At 36.8% G+C, this 23,405-nt stretch overlaps 1 protein-coding gene across 1 annotated transcript; it reads right to left on the bottom strand.

Moving 5' to 3' along the window:
- Positions 1 to 647: 647 nt before the first annotated feature.
- On the bottom strand, positions 648 to 21,870 carry rab10 (RAB10, member RAS oncogene family). Its single transcript, XM_012875801.3, has 6 exons — positions 21,126 to 21,870; positions 11,303 to 11,363; positions 7,893 to 8,031; positions 4,962 to 5,051; positions 3,190 to 3,291; positions 648 to 1,788 (listed from the first exon to the last, which is right to left on the bottom strand). The coding sequence occupies exons 1-6, from the start codon at positions 21,250 to 21,252 to the stop codon at positions 1,702 to 1,704; spliced, it is 606 nt and encodes a 201-aa protein (XP_012731255.1). The 5' UTR covers positions 21,253 to 21,870; the 3' UTR covers positions 648 to 1,701.
- Positions 21,871 to 23,405: the final 1,535 nt, after the last annotated feature.

Below are 23,405 nucleotides of genomic sequence, written 5' to 3'. Positions count from 1 at the left end.
ATATTAAAATCCTCACTGCTGAAACCCATACGATTTATTATATTCTTGCCACTGTAACAGTTTTAAAGAAATAGTTAAGTTTATTAATGATTTAACTAAATATGTGACAATCAATAATTAACAATAGTCTATAAGAGAAAAGCCTCAAACAAATACATTTTTCCTGTCAAAGTTTTGAGAACCAGCTAAAATAAAATACGCTGCGGCCACCAGGGGGCAGTATGTGACAACATTTTCATTAAGTTTCCTTTAATAAACACCATTTTTACTGCTTACACAGGTTAAATGTCCTGTACTTCAAATTATGTAATAAATAGCATATTCTGGAGAGAAAGGTTTATTTTAATTTAGTGTGTAACTATATTGAGAAAGGCTTTTGGTATTCAAAGAAATAACCAGGTCACGTTTTTCTTTTTTTAAATGCATTTAATTTAAATGCATTTCTTTATCCAAATATGTCAGAGGAGTTCCCTCGAAGAGGATTTTGTGCTGGTCAGCGTTCCAACGACATTTCTGTGCAACAAACTATTCAATCTCACCTGGAATAGTTTAAAACCTTTGATTTAATGACATTTTCAGGGTCTTCATCATCAGCAGTGGCTGACAGACATCAGTCCGCACGCTTCACACGATTGAGGACAAACAAGTTAACTTAAACAAGCTTATTTTTTTTAATGGATCTGCAAAACTGTTTGAACTTTTTTATTTTATTTTTTTCCAAAGAGAACTCGTGTTCCTCCCGCCCACAGTTACCCAGTGGCAAACATTACACAATGTTACAGAAACATCTCCAACCCAAAGAAAACCTGCATGCAAAAAAAAAAAAAAAAAAAAGTGGGGAAAAAAAAAATAACTCAAATATAAAGTAAAATAATCCATACAGATAAAAATAAAACATCAATAAACAGGACATACTGTATAATGCCGTTCTCTTGGCTGAAGCAGAAATTCAAACGCCTTAGCTTCAGTTCCACTTCTTCATAAGGAGAGTCTGAACTGACAGATTACCGAACTGCAATTTCATTGGGTAGATGTGGCTCCACCCACCACACAGCCCCGCCCCTGTCTTCCATATAAGGCACAGGACAAAATAAACCCCCACATACAAAAGGAGCTAGCCACGCCTCTGTCACTTGGTAACAAAGTGTAAATAAACAAACACGGTAAGATGACAGAAAGCCCACTGAGTGTACAAAATGTTATTCCTATAGTAGTTTTTTTATTTTTTTTGGTCTGATTTTCTGTTTACTTGGAGTTCCTCTGAAAAGAGAGAGCTGTGGGTGGGCGGTGTTTGGGAGGATAAGGGAGGAGGGGTGGGGAGTCCAACTAAAGTGACCTTAGGCGAAAGGAAATATTAAAAATATTGTCTTTTCACACTTGTCTTTTTTTTATGTTTAAAACAAATGACAAGAAACGTGACTGGATTTCTCCTTTTATCAGAAATAAAAATGATCATCAGATGCACGGTGGAGGAATATGATGTGGGAAAAGGAGGAGTGGAGAGCGGGGTTGGGGTGGGGGGGGGTTTAGAAGAGTGAGGTGGTTTATTGTTTTATTCTGATAAAGAGACAAAGTGTCAGTGTGAGAGAAAACTCATGAGACGGGTTAGAGGGGGGGGGAGACGGTTAGAGTTAGCAGTTAAAGAGAGATCGCGTGTCTGTGTGTCGGTGTGTGTTAGTGTGGGTGAAACTGAGGAGTTGTTCAGCTGCAGCACTTGCTCTTCCAGCCTGTGACGCCGCCTCCGTTGGTGATGTCCACGTTTTCACTGTTGGGCTCTTTTACGGGCGTCTGTGGGACAAAACGGTCAAAAACGTCAATGAGTAAAGAGAAAACAAGGAAATAATTACTTTTAACGTTTGGGGTACCTTCATTTTTTTTGCTCCACCTTTGTCCCTTGATAATAAAAACCAATGCTTTAAAAGACTAAAATTGAAATTTATGCATAATTTTTATGACCGTTATTATGAACTTCCGTCCTCTGCATAGAACTTCATTTTAAACCAGTTTTAGCAAGAATTTTAGTTAAAAAAATAGAACATTCATACTTTTATTTGGGGGCCGGGAGTGGAATAATCGTAAAATGGGCAGTGACGTTTATTCAAACTAATTATTTTTTGTACAAAATCAAAAAAGGCATTTTTACACCCAACATACCATAAATGGGGTATATTAAAAATATCTAGCAGAAAACAAGGGGAATTCCAACAACAAATGGTTCAGATTGTAAATCTTTATTTGAGAAAACCCATTTTTTTATTATACTACAAAAATTAGGGCTGAGTATCATCTAGGATGAGCCGATTCGATACGATTCTCGATGCATAGCTCAGCTTGATTTGACTCTAATATCGATATTTATTACTTTCAAAATAATGCTCAATGCTCAAAGTCAGTCAATCAACAAAGCCAGCCAAATATTATATTTATGTTAAATTTAACAGGACAATAAAGTGCATTTGGTTCAATGCATTTAACGCATCACAGAAACCAAAAATGTGCCCAAACCTCTGATTTTAGGGACGATGGCGCTTCTAAAATCCTGTCGGCCAGATTATTGATATGAAATCGTTTTTTTAAAAAAAACATCAATATTAATCTTTCCATCGATTTTTATGCACAGCCCTAATAAAAATCTTAGTTTTAATGCTGTAATACGTCTTTTGCAGAAAATACAATAAAAATGTATCCCTTTTAAAAAAGGTGAATTGAATGTAAAGGATCAGAGTTTTTTAAACTTGGAGCCAACCTCTGGATTTCTGATCAAACATTTATTATCCATACAGCTTCATCAATCCGTTTGTAGCCATCTATTATTTAAATATTTGCAACTAATAAAAAAAGATTGACAGAAATCAATAAAAAGCTTTTCACTACAGTTTCAGAAAGTAGCTAATATTGCAGTGATGAGACCTTTAATTTGAAAGGCTCTTCACTTCTTGAATCCTCAGATCTAAAGTCATGGCCGTTAAAGGGATCAATCAAAACGACAAATTCTTTTTAGCGAGACAATTTCTCAGCGTACGGTCAAACTTAAGTTTACGACTCCAGGAAAACATGTATTTTAGAGCGCATCTGTTGTCAATTATTTATATAAAGAACCAAGTTTCTTGTGTAATAAAGCAACTAGTGGCCCTGAACAGCAGCCATCAGCACCGGCGTTAACGTCTGGACCGGATGACGCATACGAACCTTTCTGAGGATGTCTTCTGCTAACGTCAGGAAAGCCTTCTCGATGTTGATGTTGGCCTTGGCGCTCGTCTCAAAAAACCTAATGTTATGCTCCCTTGCGATCTGTGGACACACAAACAAAAAGAGACTTCAGGAGACGTGGACGTTTCTTTAAAAAGAGGTCCAGTCTGAAAATAGAGCCGCTGATCCTCCTGGCCGGGTCGTGTATCGCTGGAGTCACTGCACGATATTTTCCACAGGTGAGGCGGTCTGAGTTAGAAAGTCGTCAGTTAGAAAGTCATCAGTGGTTTGCTGTGATTACCGTGCGTTCCCTTTGGGAAAGTCGACCAAATCTGAGCTAAAACTCTTTTTAAAAGTACGGTGCATACTAATAGTAACGTCCTTTGAATGGCCTTGTCACTGAAAAGTGCTGTATAAATTAACTTGCCTTAGGGCTGGGCGATAAATCGATTCAATCGATTAATTCGAATTTACAATTCTTTAAGATTTCATTTTTGGAAACTCTGGATTTTATTTTGCCAATACACTCATTGGGTTTCCATGAAGAGAACAGCATGTGATGCTGGATATATGTTTAGGCAAATGTATTGTCAAAATATTGTTAAGTAGGAAACTTTTTTTTTACCATAATACGAGGTACTTCATTTACTTATTTACTTTTTTTTTTAAATACTTAGTTTGAAGTTCACAAGTGCAGTGAAGCCTGTTCTTAGCTCAATGTGTAATACCACTAGCAGCAAATGTTTTGTTAAATTTTCATTGATTATAATGGCACGGCTGCCATCTTGTGTCACAGCTTGTCTTTAGTTGCACTTTGAATTTAGGTCAACTCCCTGACAAAATGCTTGACATAAAAGCAAGGTTTTAAAATAATTTCTTTAATTTCTTTTTATGAAACAAAAAGGAGGAAAAAAAAATCGATTAATCGGATTTGGTATGATAAAATCGGAGATTTATTTTTTAATCCATATCGCCCAGCCCTAACTTGCCTTGCTTTTGAACATAAACAATTGAAAAACTGATGGAGCCACAGATAAAACAATAAAATAAAAACTGATGAAGCCATAGATAAAACAATAAAATAAAAACTGATGAAGCCATAGATAAAACAAGACAGAGAGTCATTAACCCGGGCGGCACAAGAATAATCTCGTACGTTTTTAACAACAACTGTGTGAAAACTCATTTTTCACCTCGATTCTGATCAATTTTAGTCATAGCTAGTAAAAAAGTACTGATTGCTCACGAGATTTTTGTGACTTATTGCCTCAAAGTCAGAATGGAGTTTAATTTATGCCAAACATTGCTTCATTATCTGCAGGCCACCAATAATTACCTGTAACAAGTATTTACCTGTGGGTCCATTTTGGTAGCAGACAACAGAAAATTATTAAGTTTTTTTTGAACGATTATTTTCTACGCAGGAATGTTCCAGAGGAAGAAGAAAAATAAAAAGTTGAATAAACATGTAACAGCATGCATCTTACATTATAGAGTGTACTGCATGTTGAAACAACACTATCATGGATTTTAAAGACTGTAGAAAATAAATTAACGAAAAAGTGAAAATGTTCTGATCGCATTGTTGATCCAAGTAATTACCGTATGTTGTACCTGAATTTTTCCTTTTTTTTTTTTTTTTTTTTTATATATTTTGGAAAATGATCTGGACTTAAAAAGCAGCAGCCAATCAGCGAAGAGGACCTTAACGTTTAAGGTCTGCTTTTATCCCAGGGTGGTGGTGGAGGTGTGGGGGGGGGGGGGGATCTCACCTGCTCTCCCTTGGCTTTGGGGACCACCCTCTTGTCCTCCATGTCACACTTGTTGCCTAGCAGCATCCTCTCAACATCTTCGTTTGCGTGCTGAAAACAGAGGAAACAACGTTAATTTCCTGGATTGTTTCTGATGAGAGCAAATTTAGGCTTCATTTTGCTGGATATTCAAATTAGAAATTTTGGTATCAAGTATCCTAAGCAAAAATAAAAAAAATATTATATATTGAATTTCAAAATGGCTTAGTGTAGCAGACTGAAATGGAAATGAACTGATGTAAGGTCTGGTGTGTATCTGGTATTTGTCTAATCTGAACTGAATTATCTCACAGGGACTTTTTCAACACACAAATAGTGATCTGTAATGATTAAGGATTAACAGATAAAAACAATCAAATATGGACCAGACAAAATCATGAGGAAAAAAAAAAGTGAAATGATAGAGGGTATCTTTCAAACACATTGGAAAGAAAAGCTCTTTATTTCTCAGAAATTATGAGTTTTTAATCAAATAAATATGATGGTTATAAATGTAACAACTTAATTTAACAACAAATATATATTAACAGTAAAACTAATACATGATAATAATCCAACCCCGATTATGAATTAGAGCAACTAGCAAACTATTCAGGATTTAAGTTATTTTTTAGGATTTCTTTTACAGTATTTACAGTTTTTTTTTTGCGTCTATTCTAATATTACGATATTTTATGCCTAGTTCAATAGTGTTTGAACAAAATATAAAGAATTATATTTTTAAGTAAAATACTTAAACATAAGCTAGACTAGGGGTGGCCGATAGTGACTTAAATTTTTTCCGTAATATTGTAATAATCATAAAAGGTGATAAACAGCAAATAATCCTAATTTTGATTGACTTTATTGAGGCACTCATGAAACAAAGTGATGAAAAATAATAACAATACAGACATTTTCTGGGTTTCCAAACACGTTAAATTCTTATAGTAAATATTTCATGATACCCATAATTACATTAAATGCCCACCACTAATTCCAACATTTTGATTTTTGTATTTTATTACGACTGGGCAATAAACGGATGTTACAGATTATCTTTAAGAATTGGAAATTCAATTTAAAAGTATTTGCTCCCCCCAAAAAATCTTTTTTTGGCCAACGCACGCATGGACTTCCATGAAACTTTAGATTATATCACTCCCAAAAGGGGAAATTGTTTTGCTAACAGGATTTAATGTTTTAAAGAACATTTAATAAATAAATAATAATAAATATATTTAATAAATCAAAGTGCCTGGTCTTAGGGTAAAAAAAAGTTTCCTATTAAGAACATTTTGACATTTACTAGAAGCTGTACAAGTGAAGTCAGGGCGTGTTTTTAGATGTGTGACACCAATATAAGCAAACATTTTGTGTTATATTTGCGTCGTTAACTATGGCGGGGCCTAACCATTCCGTTTTGGTTTGTTTCAAAGCCTATAATTAGCTGCACTATTTACACCAGATGAGGTGTTTTTAAAAGTTATTAAAATAATTTAAAAAATATGTTTCTATGAATTGAAAAGGTAAAAATAAATATCGACTACCGTATGTTTCAGACTATAAGTCGCGTCATAAAGAGGGGAAAGAATATAAGACTGTGTGCGTAACGGTGCTACATGCTAAGCTAACAGTAAGACACGGATGTTTCAGCGCAACATAAAGATGACGTGCATCAGTGAAGTGTTAACATGCCCGGATAACAGAGCTGTAAGCTAGCGCTAGCTGTTATTAGCTTCACAAACAACTCAATAACAGAGTTCTGTAGTTTTTTTTTTTACAAGGCTAGAGCGCCCTCTTGTGGCTTTAGACGGTAATGTTTACTCCTTGGCTCATACTAGTCAATATGATTTACCATTTAAATTTTATATATAAGTGGCACCTGCATATAAGTCACAGTATTGGCCAAACTATATATGAATAAAAAAAAGCGACTTACAGTCCAAAAAACACGGTAAATCGGAGTTTGTAAAATAAAAAATATGATTTTTTTTAAGCCATATTACCCAACGCTAGTTTGTATGTTCACAGGCTTTTCAAAAGGTACAATATAAGTAGCTGAAAGGAGCGGGTGGACAAATGATGAAGCAATGGGTGGGGGACTGGGTGCTGCCCCGTTGAGGTGGGGTGCCTGGGGGAAAGGTGCACAGTCACATATTTTCTGCCTAATATTTGATAGTTGGTAAGAAAGTCTCAAAAGTCTTGTTCAAAAGTCTCTCTAAAACATCCATTCTCTACTGGATTAAACACGAAAAAGAAAAAGTGAACAAGATCCCAGCTCCTTTAAAGTCAACAGCATTCTTTCAGAGGCAAAGGAGCAACGAATGAAACGTCAAGTTCTCCGCAGGAAATTCATTGTTTCCTTTTCCTCCTTAACAGCCGGGGCGACACCAATTACAATGACACGGTCAGACGGGCTCACCCAGCTCGGTCCGACACCTTTGTGCTAAAAAGGAACCAACTATTCGCTGTAAATAATAATCCAAAGCAAAGTAAAAAGCCTTTGTGTGAAGCGCAGATTGGAAGAACAAGAGTCGAAAAACAAACAAACAGTCGGAGGGTGAGGCATAAAGACAGCATGATAAGTCATATTTAAGTAATATTAAAAAAGAGAGGTGATTGAATGCGGTCTTTGGGTTAAACGGTTTTGTATGTCCCATTAAAGATGTCCTGTTTCCCATTTAACATGGTCGTTATTTGACGTAGGACATGAAAGAGGCGGAACACAAAAAGGAGAAAAGGGAGAACAGTTATTGAGTGTCTGAAGTTTAAGTTGTTTTATATGGTGAAACATTTCTAACAAATCCTGTTTCTTCAAACATTAGGTGCTAGATGTTTTCAAATGAATTACAGCTACAACATCTAAAAAGGCACAGCCCATAATCGCCTCGATATTTCTGCGTCCCTCACCTCATCAATGTTGCGCAGCCATTTGCTGATGTTTTCGAAGCTCTTGGCGTTGGTGATGTCGTAGACCAGCATGATGCCCATGGCTCCTCTGTAGTACGAGGTGGTGATGGTGTGGAACCGTTCCTGTCCTGCTGTGTCCCTGAAAACAAACGTTTATATATTTAATACTCCTCTTTTCTCAGATTAATTCACGCCGTCCACCGTAGGACACCGGGCCCTTTTCCAGTGCCGTCCCTCGGGGCTGTGGACCGCTCTGCTTCCACAGACCTTTGATGCCCAATGATTTCTTTAAAATGTTTTGCCTTTATAGTTTATTGTTGCTCTTTTTAACATTGTTTTATTGACTGTAGCACTTCTGTTTTTTTTTTTTAAATGTGTAAATGTGAAACGCCTTAAAAAAGATTATTACAACTACATTACAACTAGGGCTGAACAATTAATCGCATTTTCAATATAATCGCGATTTAAAAAAAACGCAATTTCCAAATCGCAGAGTCTGCAATTTTTGGCTATGTAACAATTAGGGAATTAGACGCGTCCATTAGGTGTTGGTAAAATGTTTAAAGTGGGTTTGCCTCCACATGGAAGGGAAGAGAGTTGCAGCAGTGAGATAATCTAATTTTATTACTTGTATTAGAGTTTATATAATCATACAAAGCATTAAGTAGCGGTCAATCGGTTTAATACATAGACTTGCTTGTTGGTTGCACTTTATGTTCAACAAGGATTGATGTTCAACTCAATTAAAAGCTGTTCTCTTGAATAATATTCTGATTAATAGAAATATTAAAAGTTCTTGTTTTAAATAGTCCTTGTTTACAAACATCTTTATTTAAGGCCATTTTTGTTGCTTGTGGTTAACGCAGAGAAAAGTCAAAATTGCAATTTTGGTTGAAATATATTGTAGGCAGAACGCAATCATTACTGCTCTGAGTTTAGATGCTGTGGGTCTTTTAGCAACTAATCTGCACAGCGAGGAAACAAAATGATTTGTTGTTTGTATATGTTTAAAAAAACATGATAAATTAAACTGGGAAAAAAATAAATAAAATCGCATTAAATTGCAATATTAAGAAAAAAAAAAAAATCAGATTTTCCAAAATCGTTCAGCCCTAATTACAACCAAAATGAATGTTTTATTCTTCATTCTTTATGTTTTATTTTCCCCTTTAGGTAACAGCCCAGTTTTTAATCAACTAAAATTTTGCATTAATAATTAAAATCAAGTATGATTATGACAAATGAAACTTTTCTTTAAGCTTTGTTTTAATTAAAACAATATTTATTAAAAATCGCATATAATTAGAACATCGTTTTAAATCTCTGGAGCAAATTTTCCTGTTTAAACTTCCAACATTTAGTCTAGTGTGCTCCTGACATCATGGTATGATCAAAAGAAGACGATTATGAATTTGGTAAACGATTTAAAACAGTCTTAAAAAGGAGCAATTTTGCTGTACAGAAAACAGTCCGCAGGTGGAGGACATTTAAAACATCTGCCGACATCCCCAGATGTTGCCATCCAAGCAGCCCTGACCTCAGACTGCAAGATGCTTAAAGTCCCCAAAAAACTTTAATGCCATGAAGGGAACAGCAGCAGCTGATGTGAAAGGGCAGAAAGCAACTGGACAAGTTTAACCTTTATGGAAGACGTGGAAGGAAGAGATCTTTGTTCTCCAGCTAAAACGTTTCAGCTAGTCGTAAACCAGGACATGCGGAGCAATGATCTTTATACAGATTAGATTAAATTACCTTTTTTTTGGGGGGGGGGGGGGGGGAACCTGAGCAGAGGACATGTTTGCTATAAACCAAATAAATGAACCCAACTGTGAAGCTCAGAGTTGGGAGCATCGTGGTTTGGCTGCAGCAGCATTTGGCCAGCTGAATTTCAATCAGAGGAAAATGTGAGACCTGTTGTAAAATGAAACGCTGATGCAGAACGAGACGCTGCGACGTACCAATGACCCAAGACCGATCAGTGAAGCATTGGTTAAAGATTTTTCTCACTACATTTTGTTTAATGTGTAAACAAAGGTTATTTTGGGTGTTTTGCTTATAATTAAACTGCTTTCTTTCACAAATATAAGTAAAAAAAAAAAAAAAAAAAGAGGGGTAACCATTTGTTTTTTAAAGAACTAAATATTTCATGGAGTGTCCTAATTTTTACACAATTTCTACTTAGACAACTTTATTTGTCATTTTGTATGCATACAGAACGAAATTTTATTGCATACGGCTTGTAAATTGCAGTAAAAATCTAATTACAGTATAAGGTACAGCAGTGATTTAAAAGTAAACAATTTAAATGTGGACAACGCAGGAGAAGTCACAGCGTACAGGTGAGTATTTTTAAAACCATTTCTATGTGCAGAATTGATTGTGCAAGGGCATTTGTGCAAGAATGCACAAAGTTGATTATTTTATTAATTGGTCCATAACATGATTTCTGCAGCAGGAAAACAAAGGAGAGAACCCATGAAAAAAAAAAAAAAAAAAAAAAAAAAAAAAAAAAAAAAAAAAAAAAAAATCAATACACCTTTTCACTCCATGATCGTAAATATTGTCTAAAAATTTAAGGTAAATGGTTGAATTCTCACGTTCGTTTACGGTGCTTTTAAAGACCCACCTCTATTGTTTGGCTTTTAAATTAAACAGAGCTTGATCTCCTAAACATTTTTATTTTAACAAATTATTTTATTAAATAGTCCCTTTTTCTGTTCTTGCTGTGCAGCACTTTGGTGCAAAGTTTTATAGAAATAAAGTTGTCGATGAAATTTTCCAAAAATCTTTACTATGTGAAATCTGAAAAACTACATATTAGGTTTAAAATGTTTTGTGAGTTAGCCATTTTAATGCAGCAGAGGGTGTTAATGTCTACATGTCTGCATACTGGATCATAATAACAGATAATCTGTACATATAAAGTAATTATTGGTTAAAAAAAACAACTAATAAACTGCAGAAACTACTTGACTGGATGTTTACGTTCAAAACTCTTAATAGAATAGATCAAGAAAACTATCTGTTCAGAGAAAAACAAAAGAAAATACTTTTAAAACTACAAACTAAAAACTTAATTTAATTATTTTATCTGAACCCCTCAGCAGTGAAAACGGTGAGCAGAGTGACTACATGCAGCTGAAGTTCAATGTTTTAGGCTGGGAAACATTTTGCTGTTCTGCAGACGGTTAAACTGGCTTCCAGCTGGTGGAAATTAGCCCTTCTGGATGACGATGATGCAGCACATGTCCTGGTGGAGACCATTTCCTGTCCTCGCATACTTCAGCGCATGAAGGAGTCGTGTCAAACAGATGTTTCACTGAGATACGCGTCAGAAACTCAAGAAGATGCGCTCAATTCTCAACATGACAATCTAAAAAAAAAAAGAAATTAAACCATCTCAGACTTACCAGATCTGTAGTTTGATCTTCTTTCCTTGTAATTCCACAGTTTTGATCTTGAAGTCTATTCCTGCAAAGAGAAACGAACACGTCAGACACGTTTTTACACAACTGGGGTCAGTTCGTCGGAGCCACGATTCAAAGATAACCGATGGACTTAAGCTGACAAATAAAGTCAGCAGTAATTACACAAACACAGAGGGGTCAGACATAAGCCAAAGAAAGACATTAAGGAGAAGAGAAATGGGGGAAAAAAGAAAGAAATGTTTCCGTCAGAGACGATGTAACCCTCTCCTGACTCTGCGGAGTCACATCCGGTGCTTTAACCCCACGAGGTCAGCGTACCGACGCAGCAATCTCAGTACAGGCGGCCATCAAGGTCAGACGCAGATAAATAATGGAAGTAAAAAATGTATGCCTTTATTTTTTATTTTTTTTTTATAAATCACCCCAAAAGCCAGTCTTGGGATACATGATTCAAACCACAAAGCCTAATTACACCCAGTTCCTTCTCATCAAGCTCATTGTGATCAAACGTAATTCTGATATTCTTCAATGCTAGGACAGGATTCAAGAAAAACACAGAATACAGTTTTCCATAAAGTATCAGACTTTTTAATGCACAGAGCTCTTTCTATAAAAAGCAGAAAATCAAAAACAGGACAATATTTTAATTATTGTATTATTATTATTATTATTATTATTATTATTATTATTATTATTATTATTATTATTATTATTATTATTATTATTAGGGTAAAACCCAACACAAAAACCTGTAACTTGCAAGGATTGATTACCTTCACTGCAAAAACAGCCAAAACAACAGAAAAATAAAAGTAATACAGTGGGTGAAACCCAGCTTGTGCTCAAAGTTAAAATGAGAGATTGGTGAGGGAGAGCCAGAGAAACGCTGGTTTGAAAAGAAATACGGCTGCACAATTAATCACATTTGCAATATAATCGAAATTTAGAAAAATAAAAAACGCAATTTATATAACACAGGTCTGCAATTTTTGGCTACGTAACAATTAATGGATCAGACCTTTAGGTGTCAGTAAAATGTTTGAAGTGGGTTTTTCTCCACATGGAAGGAAAGAGAGCTGCGGCAGTGAGATAAACTACTTTTATTATTTGTTTAGAGTTCATGTAATTCTGTTTTTACCAGAAACTTTTAGGGAATCTCACCACAGAATTAAGTAACAGTCAGAATGTTACATACACTTAATACATAGACTTTGTTGCACTTTATGTTCAACAAGGATTGATGTCCAACTCAATTAAAAGCTATTCTCTTGAATAATACTATTCTGATTTAGATGAGAAGATAGGCTTTATTGATCTCACATTGGAGAAATTCACTTTATGAAAATTACATTTCTTGTTTACAAACATCTTTATCTACAGGCCATTTTTGTTGCTTGTGGTTTAAACACGACGGCTGCATGGTGGGAATTTTTCTGATTTAAATCAAATGACGGCACCCGCTTAATTCGTCTAGGTCGAGAGGATATATATTTTGCCATTATATTAGTTGAAAAATGTTTCTCAAAAATTACTGAATTATCGCAGTAAATTTTAGAAAAGAAAATTATCGTCCAGCAAAACTTGTTATCATAAACAGGCCTAAATATTATTGCTAGTCTTTAGTGTATTTCTGTTTGCCTTTTATTTGATTTTCCCACCAGGGGACAATGATGCCCTGTCCTACAGACGTGGAACCGGTCCATCCGACAACTTTCTACAGTGTGGACAATACTGATTCGATTCAAAAAGTAATACCGATTCGAAATTCAACGCAAGACACCTGTTGAACCTAGGGCTGGACGATAATTCAATAACAATATACATCGATCGATAGATGTATATTGATGATAGAAAAAAAGGGTCAGTAAAAAGTTCAATAGAAGTTTTCCTTCGTTTTCCATTTTAGCCGTTTAGGTTAATATTACAGTCATTACATCCTCCCAACCAATCACAACGCAGACCCAGGAACCCTCTATCACCAAGCTCTGCCCCCTTCAAAGAGTTCAGAGAGCAACCGTTCTTTTTTTTCCTTTTTTTAAACACTTGTAGTTTTGGTAAAGTTGGTAGAATAAAGGGTTGAGCTTGAATTCAGTGTTTGTTGTTCTTTATCTAAAAATATGTTGCTAAACAACAGCATAAAATGACCAGGGCTGCACTTAAATGTTTTGAATTTGTTGATAATTATCAATAAATCGATCCAATATGACTTCTATTTAATCAATATGATCCCCCCCCCCCCCCCATATCGTCCAGTCCTAGTTGAACCGTAGGAGAAATTCAACAAATATGCAGTAAATGATTTATCAAAATAATGACCAAGACAGGTCAACAGCACTATAAAAAAAACACATTTACAGTTCATTAGAGAAAAAAAAGGAAAAAAAAGTTGATTACCCTTTAAATATTTAAATAATATTTTTTGCAGCCCTGGGCAGTTTCTGTTTTTTTTTTAAATATTCCATCATATTTTCTTTAGTTATCAGCTAGTCAGCTGAGTTGGTTGCCGCCGGTTCCAACTTGTTTCTGCCCGAAATGTCAGCGTCAATCGAGGTTAACCAACATTACTATGAGTCACACTACCCGCCAATTCCTGTTTTATTTTGCTAAACTTTTGCCAACTGTAGATCATATAAAAAAAATGAATCTATCTTAGGATACACAACTCCACCCAGACAAATGATTTTTAGCACTGTAAGCTCGTTAGCTAAAAATAAACACTACAAATGAAGTATTCGAAGCTTTTATTTTCAGGATAGCACACTAGTACAGAGTTTAAAAAAAAAAAAAAAATCTTAGAAGGCACAGCGCCACTAGTTAGAAAAGTTTTCCTGATGGGGGCCCACAGTTAAACTCCTGTGATTCACTGCTTTTGGCGACTGAGTCACTAAACATTATTTTCCTGTTTAATCCAGAGCTGTCAGTTCTGCTTTGGTCCCGACGTTTTCATGGTCAAAAAGTTAAAGAAACAGCTGTGTTTTACGTGGGGTGGAGCCGTAGAATAATGAAGGAACCGGCTGCCAAAATGTGACTCAAACGTTTTGGACACCCCAGGGGAGGAGAAGGAGCGGGAAAGAAAATCCTAATTTCTTGAAAAAGACGCGTAAAAACAAAAGGGGTATGATGTATAGGGAACCAGGGACAGTTTTATTGATAACAGCTTAATTTATAAATCCTGTTCTCTAGGCTGGGAAGCTGGGCGGGGGGACGGGTTGTTGAGCAACCACAGGGTCATTAACCTGTTCAGTGGAAAAAAATGGACATACTTCACCAGAGCAGGATTTCCATGACAACTTAAACTGAACATCTTGAGCAGAAAGCATCTGGGCTTTTTTTTTTTTTTTATTTTTTTTTTTAGTCCAAGAGGATCAATTCTTTCCACAAACATGAATACCACATTTGCAAGTTTCTGTACAAAAAAAAAAGAAATAAAAAAATGTGTTTCTAAATGACAGATTTTCAGCTGCATCAGTGCGCATTTTAAGGATTGTCCACGTCGTCTGATTTTCATGGAGCTAAAAGCTGGAGGACAGAAAGAAGTCTGGAAAGCATAATGGCGGAGGGGGGTTTCCCAGTGGGGGTATTTTGAGAAGCAGCTGTCTCTAAAAGGTATGAGACCTGGCCAGAGGAAGACCACATTCCCATTTCAGCTTTTCACGTCTGCCGTTTGCACAGATTTGGTCTTTTGGCCACAGGTTTTAGTTACACGCCTTTAAAAATAATTATCTTGCAACACTAATCTAGGGTCAACACACAAATGTGGTCATGTTCGACAGGGACATTAAAAGGATTTGGCCTTTAAGCTTGAATGACTTTACACCAGATTTTAATAGTGTTCTTATTCATTTATTTCAAGCTTGCAATAAAAAAAAAGATTGCTCATTTATATAATTCCAGTTTGAGCTGTCTGTGCATTTCATTGCATTTTAATTCAGCTATTGTTCATGTTTCATTGTGCAGACATTTTCATAGTTTGTTTTTGAGGGGGGGGGGGGCAATTGATTTATCAACAGTATAATGTCATAACTTCTAACTTAAAGGAGCAATAAGTAAGAAATGTACGGGAAAATTAACCTAAATCATTCTCATTTGCCACCTGGTAGTAGAGTTTAAAACCTACAGGTACGGTCCACAACTACTTTGGGTCAGAGTGAAGCCCATGTTTACTTCCTGGTTCCTGAGCCAATCATATGAGAGTTCACAGTGTTCCCAAAGCAGAGCGCAGCATTTGGCAGTTTAGCAGCAGCCTGCTAACATGGAAGCCAGTAAGAGCAGCGGACCAGAAATAGATCAGAATATATTATAATATACTCATCCTGTGGACTTTCACAGGAACAACGGACTGTTGAGTAAATGGCAGGTCTCCATAAAAAGCATGTGTTGTTCTGATTTTTACCACTAGGTGTCATTCATTCATTGTTCCTTTAATTATGTAAAGTTTTTTTCCCTGTTTAAACAGTAGAAGGAAATATTATCTGGGAAAGAATTACTGGAGCATGTATTACAAATTATTTTCCATCAGGCAGCATTACCCCTAAGGGTTTGCGGTGAGACTAAAAAATAAAGCTCTGGTTAAATGCCTACAACACAGAGGATACATCAAACAGATTCCACTTATTATACAGCTGACCAACTTATGTTTTTTCAATCTTGTTGAAAATCCAGGATGGAAAAAAAACAAATAAACAAACAAACAAATAAAATATGTGACCCATTTCTGTTGTCATACTGAAACTTTAGCTGTCAACCACTATCAGTACTGAAACACGTCATCCCTGGACGCAAACATCTGCAGAAACACGTGGGACAGCCTGCAGACCAACACTGATTTAAAAAATAAATGTATGAGGAGCAACGATGAACGGCAGCCCAGAAAACGCTGGAATATTTCACCCACTAGAATTAAAACATAACTGAAAAGTTGCACTGCCAATCTAATACATGGCTAAAGGCTAGCGTTAAAGCTAAATTGGATATCTATAACCCTAGATGAGCAAATTGTACAATATTTGAAAGCCGAAATGGTAAAATGTTTATCATCAACTAATTTATCATCTGTTATTTGACAAATTTCCCCCCTTAAAGACAGATTTCAGTAAACCCTGGTCATTAATCCATCTAGTTCATGTGCTTACTTTGTACTGGATTATTGTTAATAACTTTCAAACTTAAGCAAAGTTAAAAACTGAATTTATTGCTCCATCTCAAGAGCTACGTTAACATGGGCAAAAGTAATCGGAATAAAGGGTTGAACAGAATAAAAATGTGTCATGTAAACAAGCCAATGGGAATATTGTGATCGGATTGCAATCCGAATGAGAGGGGTGGTTTACGGCGATGGATAATCCGATCAACATGAACGTAAAAGCTTGTCAGGATCAAGTTATTCCGAAAGTAGCAAACTGACCTGAATGCGACATAAATGTGACGTTATTTCCACGTTGAGTGGTGGAAATACGAAAAACTGTCGGGTGCTCAAGATACAACCTGTTTGTAACATAAAAAAAAGAGCTAAAAATTGTTATTTATTCAATAATGTTTCACCCGTAATTAGAACCTCATGTAAGTCCAGGCTGGGCGCTCGGACGACAAACTCGTACAATATTGCTGTTTACTTTTTTGTTTCTTCTTCTGTGTTTATTTTTTAGGGAAATTTGTTAACTCTGCATGTCAAAGTGGTTCTTTTCTGAATAAAACCAGGTGCATACAGGGTTCTCACACGCACATTATGATCAGATTGATTCTATGCCCATATAAAAACGGTACAATCCAATTGTTTTTAATTCTCTAATCTGAATACATTTCAATCCGATCGTGACATTTTGTGCATGTAAACAGCTACGGTGTATGTCGCTGCTCCTTTCACGATTTAGACAAGTGTTCGACCAAGTTTCATTAAATAGCAGATATGCGCAATCTACAAAAAAAAAAGAAAAAAGAAAGTGGACACTGAAACCTGTTCTGCTGACTGTAGGCTCTTGAATTCATTTCCACATTTCTATAAATGAAAACAGAAAAACCGGCTGATGCTGTCGCCAGGACTAGACCTGAGGTCGGTCCCCCAGACTGAAAAACCTGTTGGTCCGCAACAACAGGGGCGTCTTTAAAAAAAAAAAACACAGCAACATCTTTTCCTTACAATAACAAAGATCTGATATGGTAGGTTTGACTCAGCTCTGCCCCGTTTAAGTTCATTTGAGCAACGAGACCGGCTGTAATAAAGAACAAACGAGTGCAAGTCAAAGCAAAAAAAGGTACAGAATAATAAAAGCAGAAGTCTTCGTGTAACAGCAAGCCACAGCAGTTCGTGTCTGAACCACGACCCATTGGATGCTGCTGGAGACAGGGCTGCTCATAATGGCTGCTTGTTATCGGGCACACAGTCAGGAAAACTTAAGACACAGCTTATAAAAAAAAAAAAAAAAAACACCACAAAGGGCTTGAAGTGAAAGTCGAGTCCAAGGATCAGGGACAATAATGTCGACGCACTGCAAACACCGCCGCTGATGTTTCATTATTACTCAGAGCAGGTCTTAAGCAACAGGAGTAAACGGAGCCTCACTTTGGCTGCGCTGGGATTTGACATACTTTAACACTTAACTCATGCAAGTGCAATTTTAGACGCGTGTGTAAAGCAACGTAGAGAAAAGAGGCTGATGATGCCACCATGGAGGATTGTCTATGGTTCCCATAGGATCATCTCAGGCACGTAACCATGCATATACTAACAAATCACAGCTACTTTGATCATCAGATGCAAGAGTGAATTATCAACAAAAAATAAAGGGCTTTTCTTAAATACAAACTACTTTGACTTCTAATGTTAGATAAATTGCTTAAATACACCCAACACTTGTTTATTATCCTAATGACAACAATCAGCTACATCTCTGCTATTATCATAAAGAGCTTTATTGTCCTCATTTATATCATCAAGTCATTTTGTGTCATGTTGTGGTAACAACTACAAAGTCCTAAAGACAGATAACCTGTTTATGGTTAACGTCACCCTGACTGTAGCCAAAATATGTCAACAAACCCGAACTAAGTCTCCAATAGTAAAGCTCTGGTTTTTATTATTTGGCTGTAGCTACTAAACGCAATCCATGTCACTTATTGGAAATGTTTTACTAAACAAAAAGGTGTATCCGTGCGCCAACAACACTAAATCAGGCTTAGCTTCATTCAAACAAACATCTGGAACGAAACACCAAGGCAAAGTTTAAACTCTTAGCATTCCTCTTTTCCCATTAGGTACAAGTTGCCTCACTGAAATACTAGAACCAAAACAATAAAAATGTTAATTTCACCCAACATATTATGACAATTGTAGGATTAAGCAGCAAAAATGCAAGTAACCTCCCCTTATTTGACATTAAATATGTGCCGCCTTGGGTTATATGGGCAGTAATGTCCAACCAGTAGGCGTGGACCAGTCACAGATGTGAGAGAAAGTAGCAGAATGGCCCGGTTTTCTTCAGCTGTGTGAAGCATAGTATCGTAGAGCTAGCTCTGCCAGCTGGCATTGCACACTGCCGGTCAGCAGGCTGACACAAGGCTGATATGTTTTCAAGAAGAATCAAGACTCTTCTGTCGTCACCGCGTATTACCGTCATGGTGAAAACTTTTTCCAGGACATACGCCGGAAACAAGCAATAAACGATAAGTACAGGTAATAACACAACAAACGGTGTGTACACTTTTTTTGCTTAATACAAAAAATGTTCTGAAATAATTTGTGCCACAAGAACAGTTCTAATGGAGTGCCTTTATCCCTCTTATGAAGGTTATGAGGTTTTAAATATAAAGTCTCCATGCTGCAAGCAGCATTAATGTCAAGCAGAGGACTGCAGGAAGCGCCACACAAGTAAGTAGCTCGACTAACTAGCCAGCTAATATCAGGTAGTTATGCTTATGTTACTCTATAAAGAGCATATGAACAACAACAACAAAGGTATAATGTGCTAAAAGAAATTATACGACCACTAAATCTAGCAGATTTTGACCATATTTTTTTTCTTCTTTGCATCAAAATCCAAAATAAATGTTCTGACATTATTGAAACTGAAATAATTGTTACGTTTTAATATTTTGGCACCAGTTGCAATATTCGTTGCTGTTATGTTTCAACATAAGAACAATACATTTGTTTTAAAATCACTGTGGAAATACCATGAAACAGTGATCATATTGTGAGAATTTCATACCCTCCCATGTCATGCCACCTTCAGAAGATTTTGACAACCATAAATCTATAAAAAATTAATTACCCAGATATTACAAAAAGAAGCCTTGATTAAGCTTCTTTGAATGAGAGTAATCTATTTTGTTACCCAAATTAGCTACAATTTGATCATAAAGCCAGTATTGTTGAAGTTGGAATGGGCAATTGGTATTTCACCTACTGCTATGACGAAATAAATATAATGTAGTAAGCCTCAATTCAACTGTAAATGTAACAAAACAAAAAAAAAAAAAAGAAGAACTGTGAGTATTATTGAGATTGTTACATTAACTATTTTAACCATTTTTCAAATGTTGACACCATGAGATTAGGCATTAGACAAAAAGGTCAACACAGTAATCTTTCAGCCAGCGGACCCGCAGTGCGCAGCAACATGCGGGAAATGGGCATCACTGTGTTACTCTTTCATCATTATAGGCGCAGAAAACTAGTCGCCATAATATGTTCTCTAGCATCAATAAAAGAACTAAACTATTGGTAGGGCTACGAGGGAAATATTATGGCCGTATTGAAACTTCACCATCTAAAAACCTTGTTTCACCTTATCGTGGATAACAGCCACAAAACATAGATAATTAATACATCTCCTGTTCATATTTCAAAATATGACTGAAAAAAATAAAAAACTCATTTTCTATTGTTAGTTAGAGATCATTGTTAAGAAAATGTAGTAAACACCTAGAATTAGTTACCTATTTTTTACCAATTAGCAACATAGCAAAATCTTCCAAGTCCCTGGTTATTTACCAAAAACAAATTTGTTTTTTTTGTATTTTTGTTTTTATGCATTTCTAATCCTTAAATTAGGTGATTCTCATGTCAAAAGTGATAGAATGGCAATATAAGCCACCGTTTTCACCTTTGTTGAAGGCTTTATGCTAATAACTACAAACATTACTAGGAATAATGCTAATTTCTGTGACCAAATTTTAATTTTTGAGTAACCAGGTATTAATGTAGCTTCAGGAACAAAAACTACTTCGTAATAAATCAAAAAAAAAAATACCGTAACTGTGTTAATGCCGTGTCATTTGAAATGTTTTTTTTAGACGCACACTTATTCTGAACATTTTTGATTTTACTTAAACTTGACTTTTCTAGTCTAAATAATACACACTTGTTCACTTACTGCGTTATTAGAGAAGCAAATGCCTTTCACTTGCTTTGAAGGATACTTTTCAGAGTTCAGTCACAGTATGGCCGCCCTGTAATGCTACCGTCACGTCGTTGTTAGCCACTGACGTGACAGAAATGCCTCTACATTAACCTAAACTCAGGGGCGATATGAATTCGAGTATTTTAGTAACTTATATGACAAGTCACCAAACAGGCGAAATGGATCCCCTTTTTTTAAGAGCACGCCGAGGCCTGGATAAACTGTGCATGCTAGCATAGCAGCTAGCCTGATACGTCCTGCCTAGCATTTCCAGCTGCATGGTGGGGGTCAGACGACTCTCCCAGCTGTCAAAAGAAAATAAACCCTGACAGAAGTAGCTAACTAACCGGCAACCCTCCCTCCTAACCACAAACCCGACCGTGTCCGTGCCCCCCCGGTGTTCTTACCTATGGTAGAGATGAAGGTTGTGTTGAAGGCGTCGTCCGAGAAGCGGAACAGCACACAGGTCTTCCCCACACCCGAGTCGCCGATCAGCAGCAGCTTGAACAGCAAGTCGTACGTCTTTTTCGCCATCGGGGAAAAAAAGTATATATATGTTCACCCAGACACAAAAAGAGACCGACGACAAACTAGCACGGCTACGTGAAGTCTAAATCCAGCTCCGTGGCCAACTTGACCAACCCGCTCCAGCCCTCCTGGCTGTTAACAGTTAACAATCTGGGATTTGTTGATTAGCTTCGGCGAGCTAGGTGTGAGCTAAAATACAAGCCGAGCGGAGGACCCAAAATGCGTGTCCGAGAGGTTGAAAAATATCCCAACTGTTTCCTCTCTTACAACATGAAAACAAAAAGCAAAAAAGATGGTATCTCCTCCCGTGTGATTCCTCTTTTCCCACTCTCTTTTTTTTTTTTCTCCCACACAAGTCGGGACAAAATGGCTTCTCGCTACGTCTCAACCCCAACTCACTCTTTCTTCAAAACTAACTGCGAGCTAATTCAAATTCTCTGCGCGCGCCGTCATTCCAGAGTCCCACCGAGAGCTCGAGCGAGAAGAGCTGGGAATAAACCGAAACATGAAAGTGAGTCAAATTCGCTGTCCGCCTGGCGGAATTGAGCTTTTCCGATGAGATTATAGCCGAAATACAGACGACCGCCGTCGCCTTCGAATGGGAGCCACAACGGCGCCTCCCTGGACCCACTGACACGCCTCCCCCCACCCTTTCTGTCAAAATACACGCTTCTGATTGGTTGTTTCAACTGCCAGTTTGTGAAACGACGTGAGATGATTGGCTAAAACTGGGAAGCCCAAACAGTTAGAAGGCGTCTCTTAGAGTGACCGACAGGCCAAGTGTTACTGCGCCAGTGACTCGGACATTACGGCGCAGAGGTTCCTTTGCATCCTAGCGTGAAAATCACCCGGACGATCCAACATGGACGCCAGTTTCATGCGGATCTCAGGCCTCTAGTGTTCAGCTTTAATGGCAAGTTGGCACTCGGTGCCGTGACCATCCCAGCTGTGAGTCAGGCAAAGTGATGTCATAAAAGTACTTCGGTGTTTTTTCACGGGCGTTTCCCCACGACGGAGCGTTGGAGTCATTGAAAAAAGAGTGATGCAAGAATTTTTCGGTATTTTCCAGTTAAAATATTCTGATTAAAGTTTAACTTTTCGCATTGAAACAGACGCACGACGGCATACTTTTCCGCGTTGAAAGTTGAAGAATATAGTTAATAAAACTTGTTTAAAGTTTGCACATATTGTTTTTTTTCAATCGCAGCCTAAATCTTTCCCTAAAAACATGTCACTATAATACAAAAAAGTCATGTTTTCAATCATCCTTATATAATTTATGACATCTGAATCCAATAATTATTGGCCATGTTTGTGCATCTAAACAAGGACTTAGATTTTTGGTTTACTTTACTGTCAATGTACAGGTATTTTAAATAGAAATATAGAAATTTGGTTGGCAAAAACATTATTTTCTAAATAAATAAACTGTTATCACAAAAAAAAGGCAAGGTTAAATGAATGCACACTGTTGATTCCAAGCTGAGTACCTGGATACTCAGGTTAAGTGTTCATTAGAGACATCCCAGAGGAACAAGCTGTTACTGTAGGGGTTCCATTTTTACAAATGTTTCTTGGTAGCGCGGACTCAAAAGACTAAACACTTTGTGTCCAGGATGTGTGGAGTCTGCAGCAATTTGCGTTATTCTTTATAAACTAAATCTTCTCACTGATAACACCGACCTTGCTTGTTTCCTGCATCCTTCGCTCTTTTTTGGGGGGGGGGGGGGATTTGAAATGATATACCAACACAAAGCAATGTGTTATTATAAAGTTGAAAGATAACATAAAGTTCCCAGCCTTTCCAAAGATTCTCACTAGGCTTTAGGCTTAGGACTTAACTGTACCATTCTAACGCGTGTCCATTAAAGCTCCAGCTGCATCTTTAGGGTCTTGGACCTGCTGGAAGTTGAACGTCTACCCTTTTCATTGTTTTTAACAGCGCCTATTCCCAGATTACGCTGAATTTAGGTCAACCAAACGTCCCATAATTCCATTTGACAGGACATTTTCCCTGTCCCTGCAGAAGAAAAGCCTCCCCACAACATGAAGTTCCCATTGACCTGTTTGATGTTCTGGATAGTGAACGACTGGGTTGGGACGTGTCAGTTTTCCACCACATATAGTAGTTTGTGTGTACATATCTAACCAGGGCAACT

Source organism: Fundulus heteroclitus, chromosome 15 (genome assembly GCF_011125445.2).
Source record: "Fundulus heteroclitus isolate FHET01 chromosome 15, MU-UCD_Fhet_4.1, whole genome shotgun sequence".
Classification (NCBI taxonomy): domain Eukaryota; kingdom Metazoa; phylum Chordata; class Actinopteri; order Cyprinodontiformes; family Fundulidae; genus Fundulus; species Fundulus heteroclitus.
This window is presented reverse-complemented; position numbering and strand designations above follow the sequence as displayed.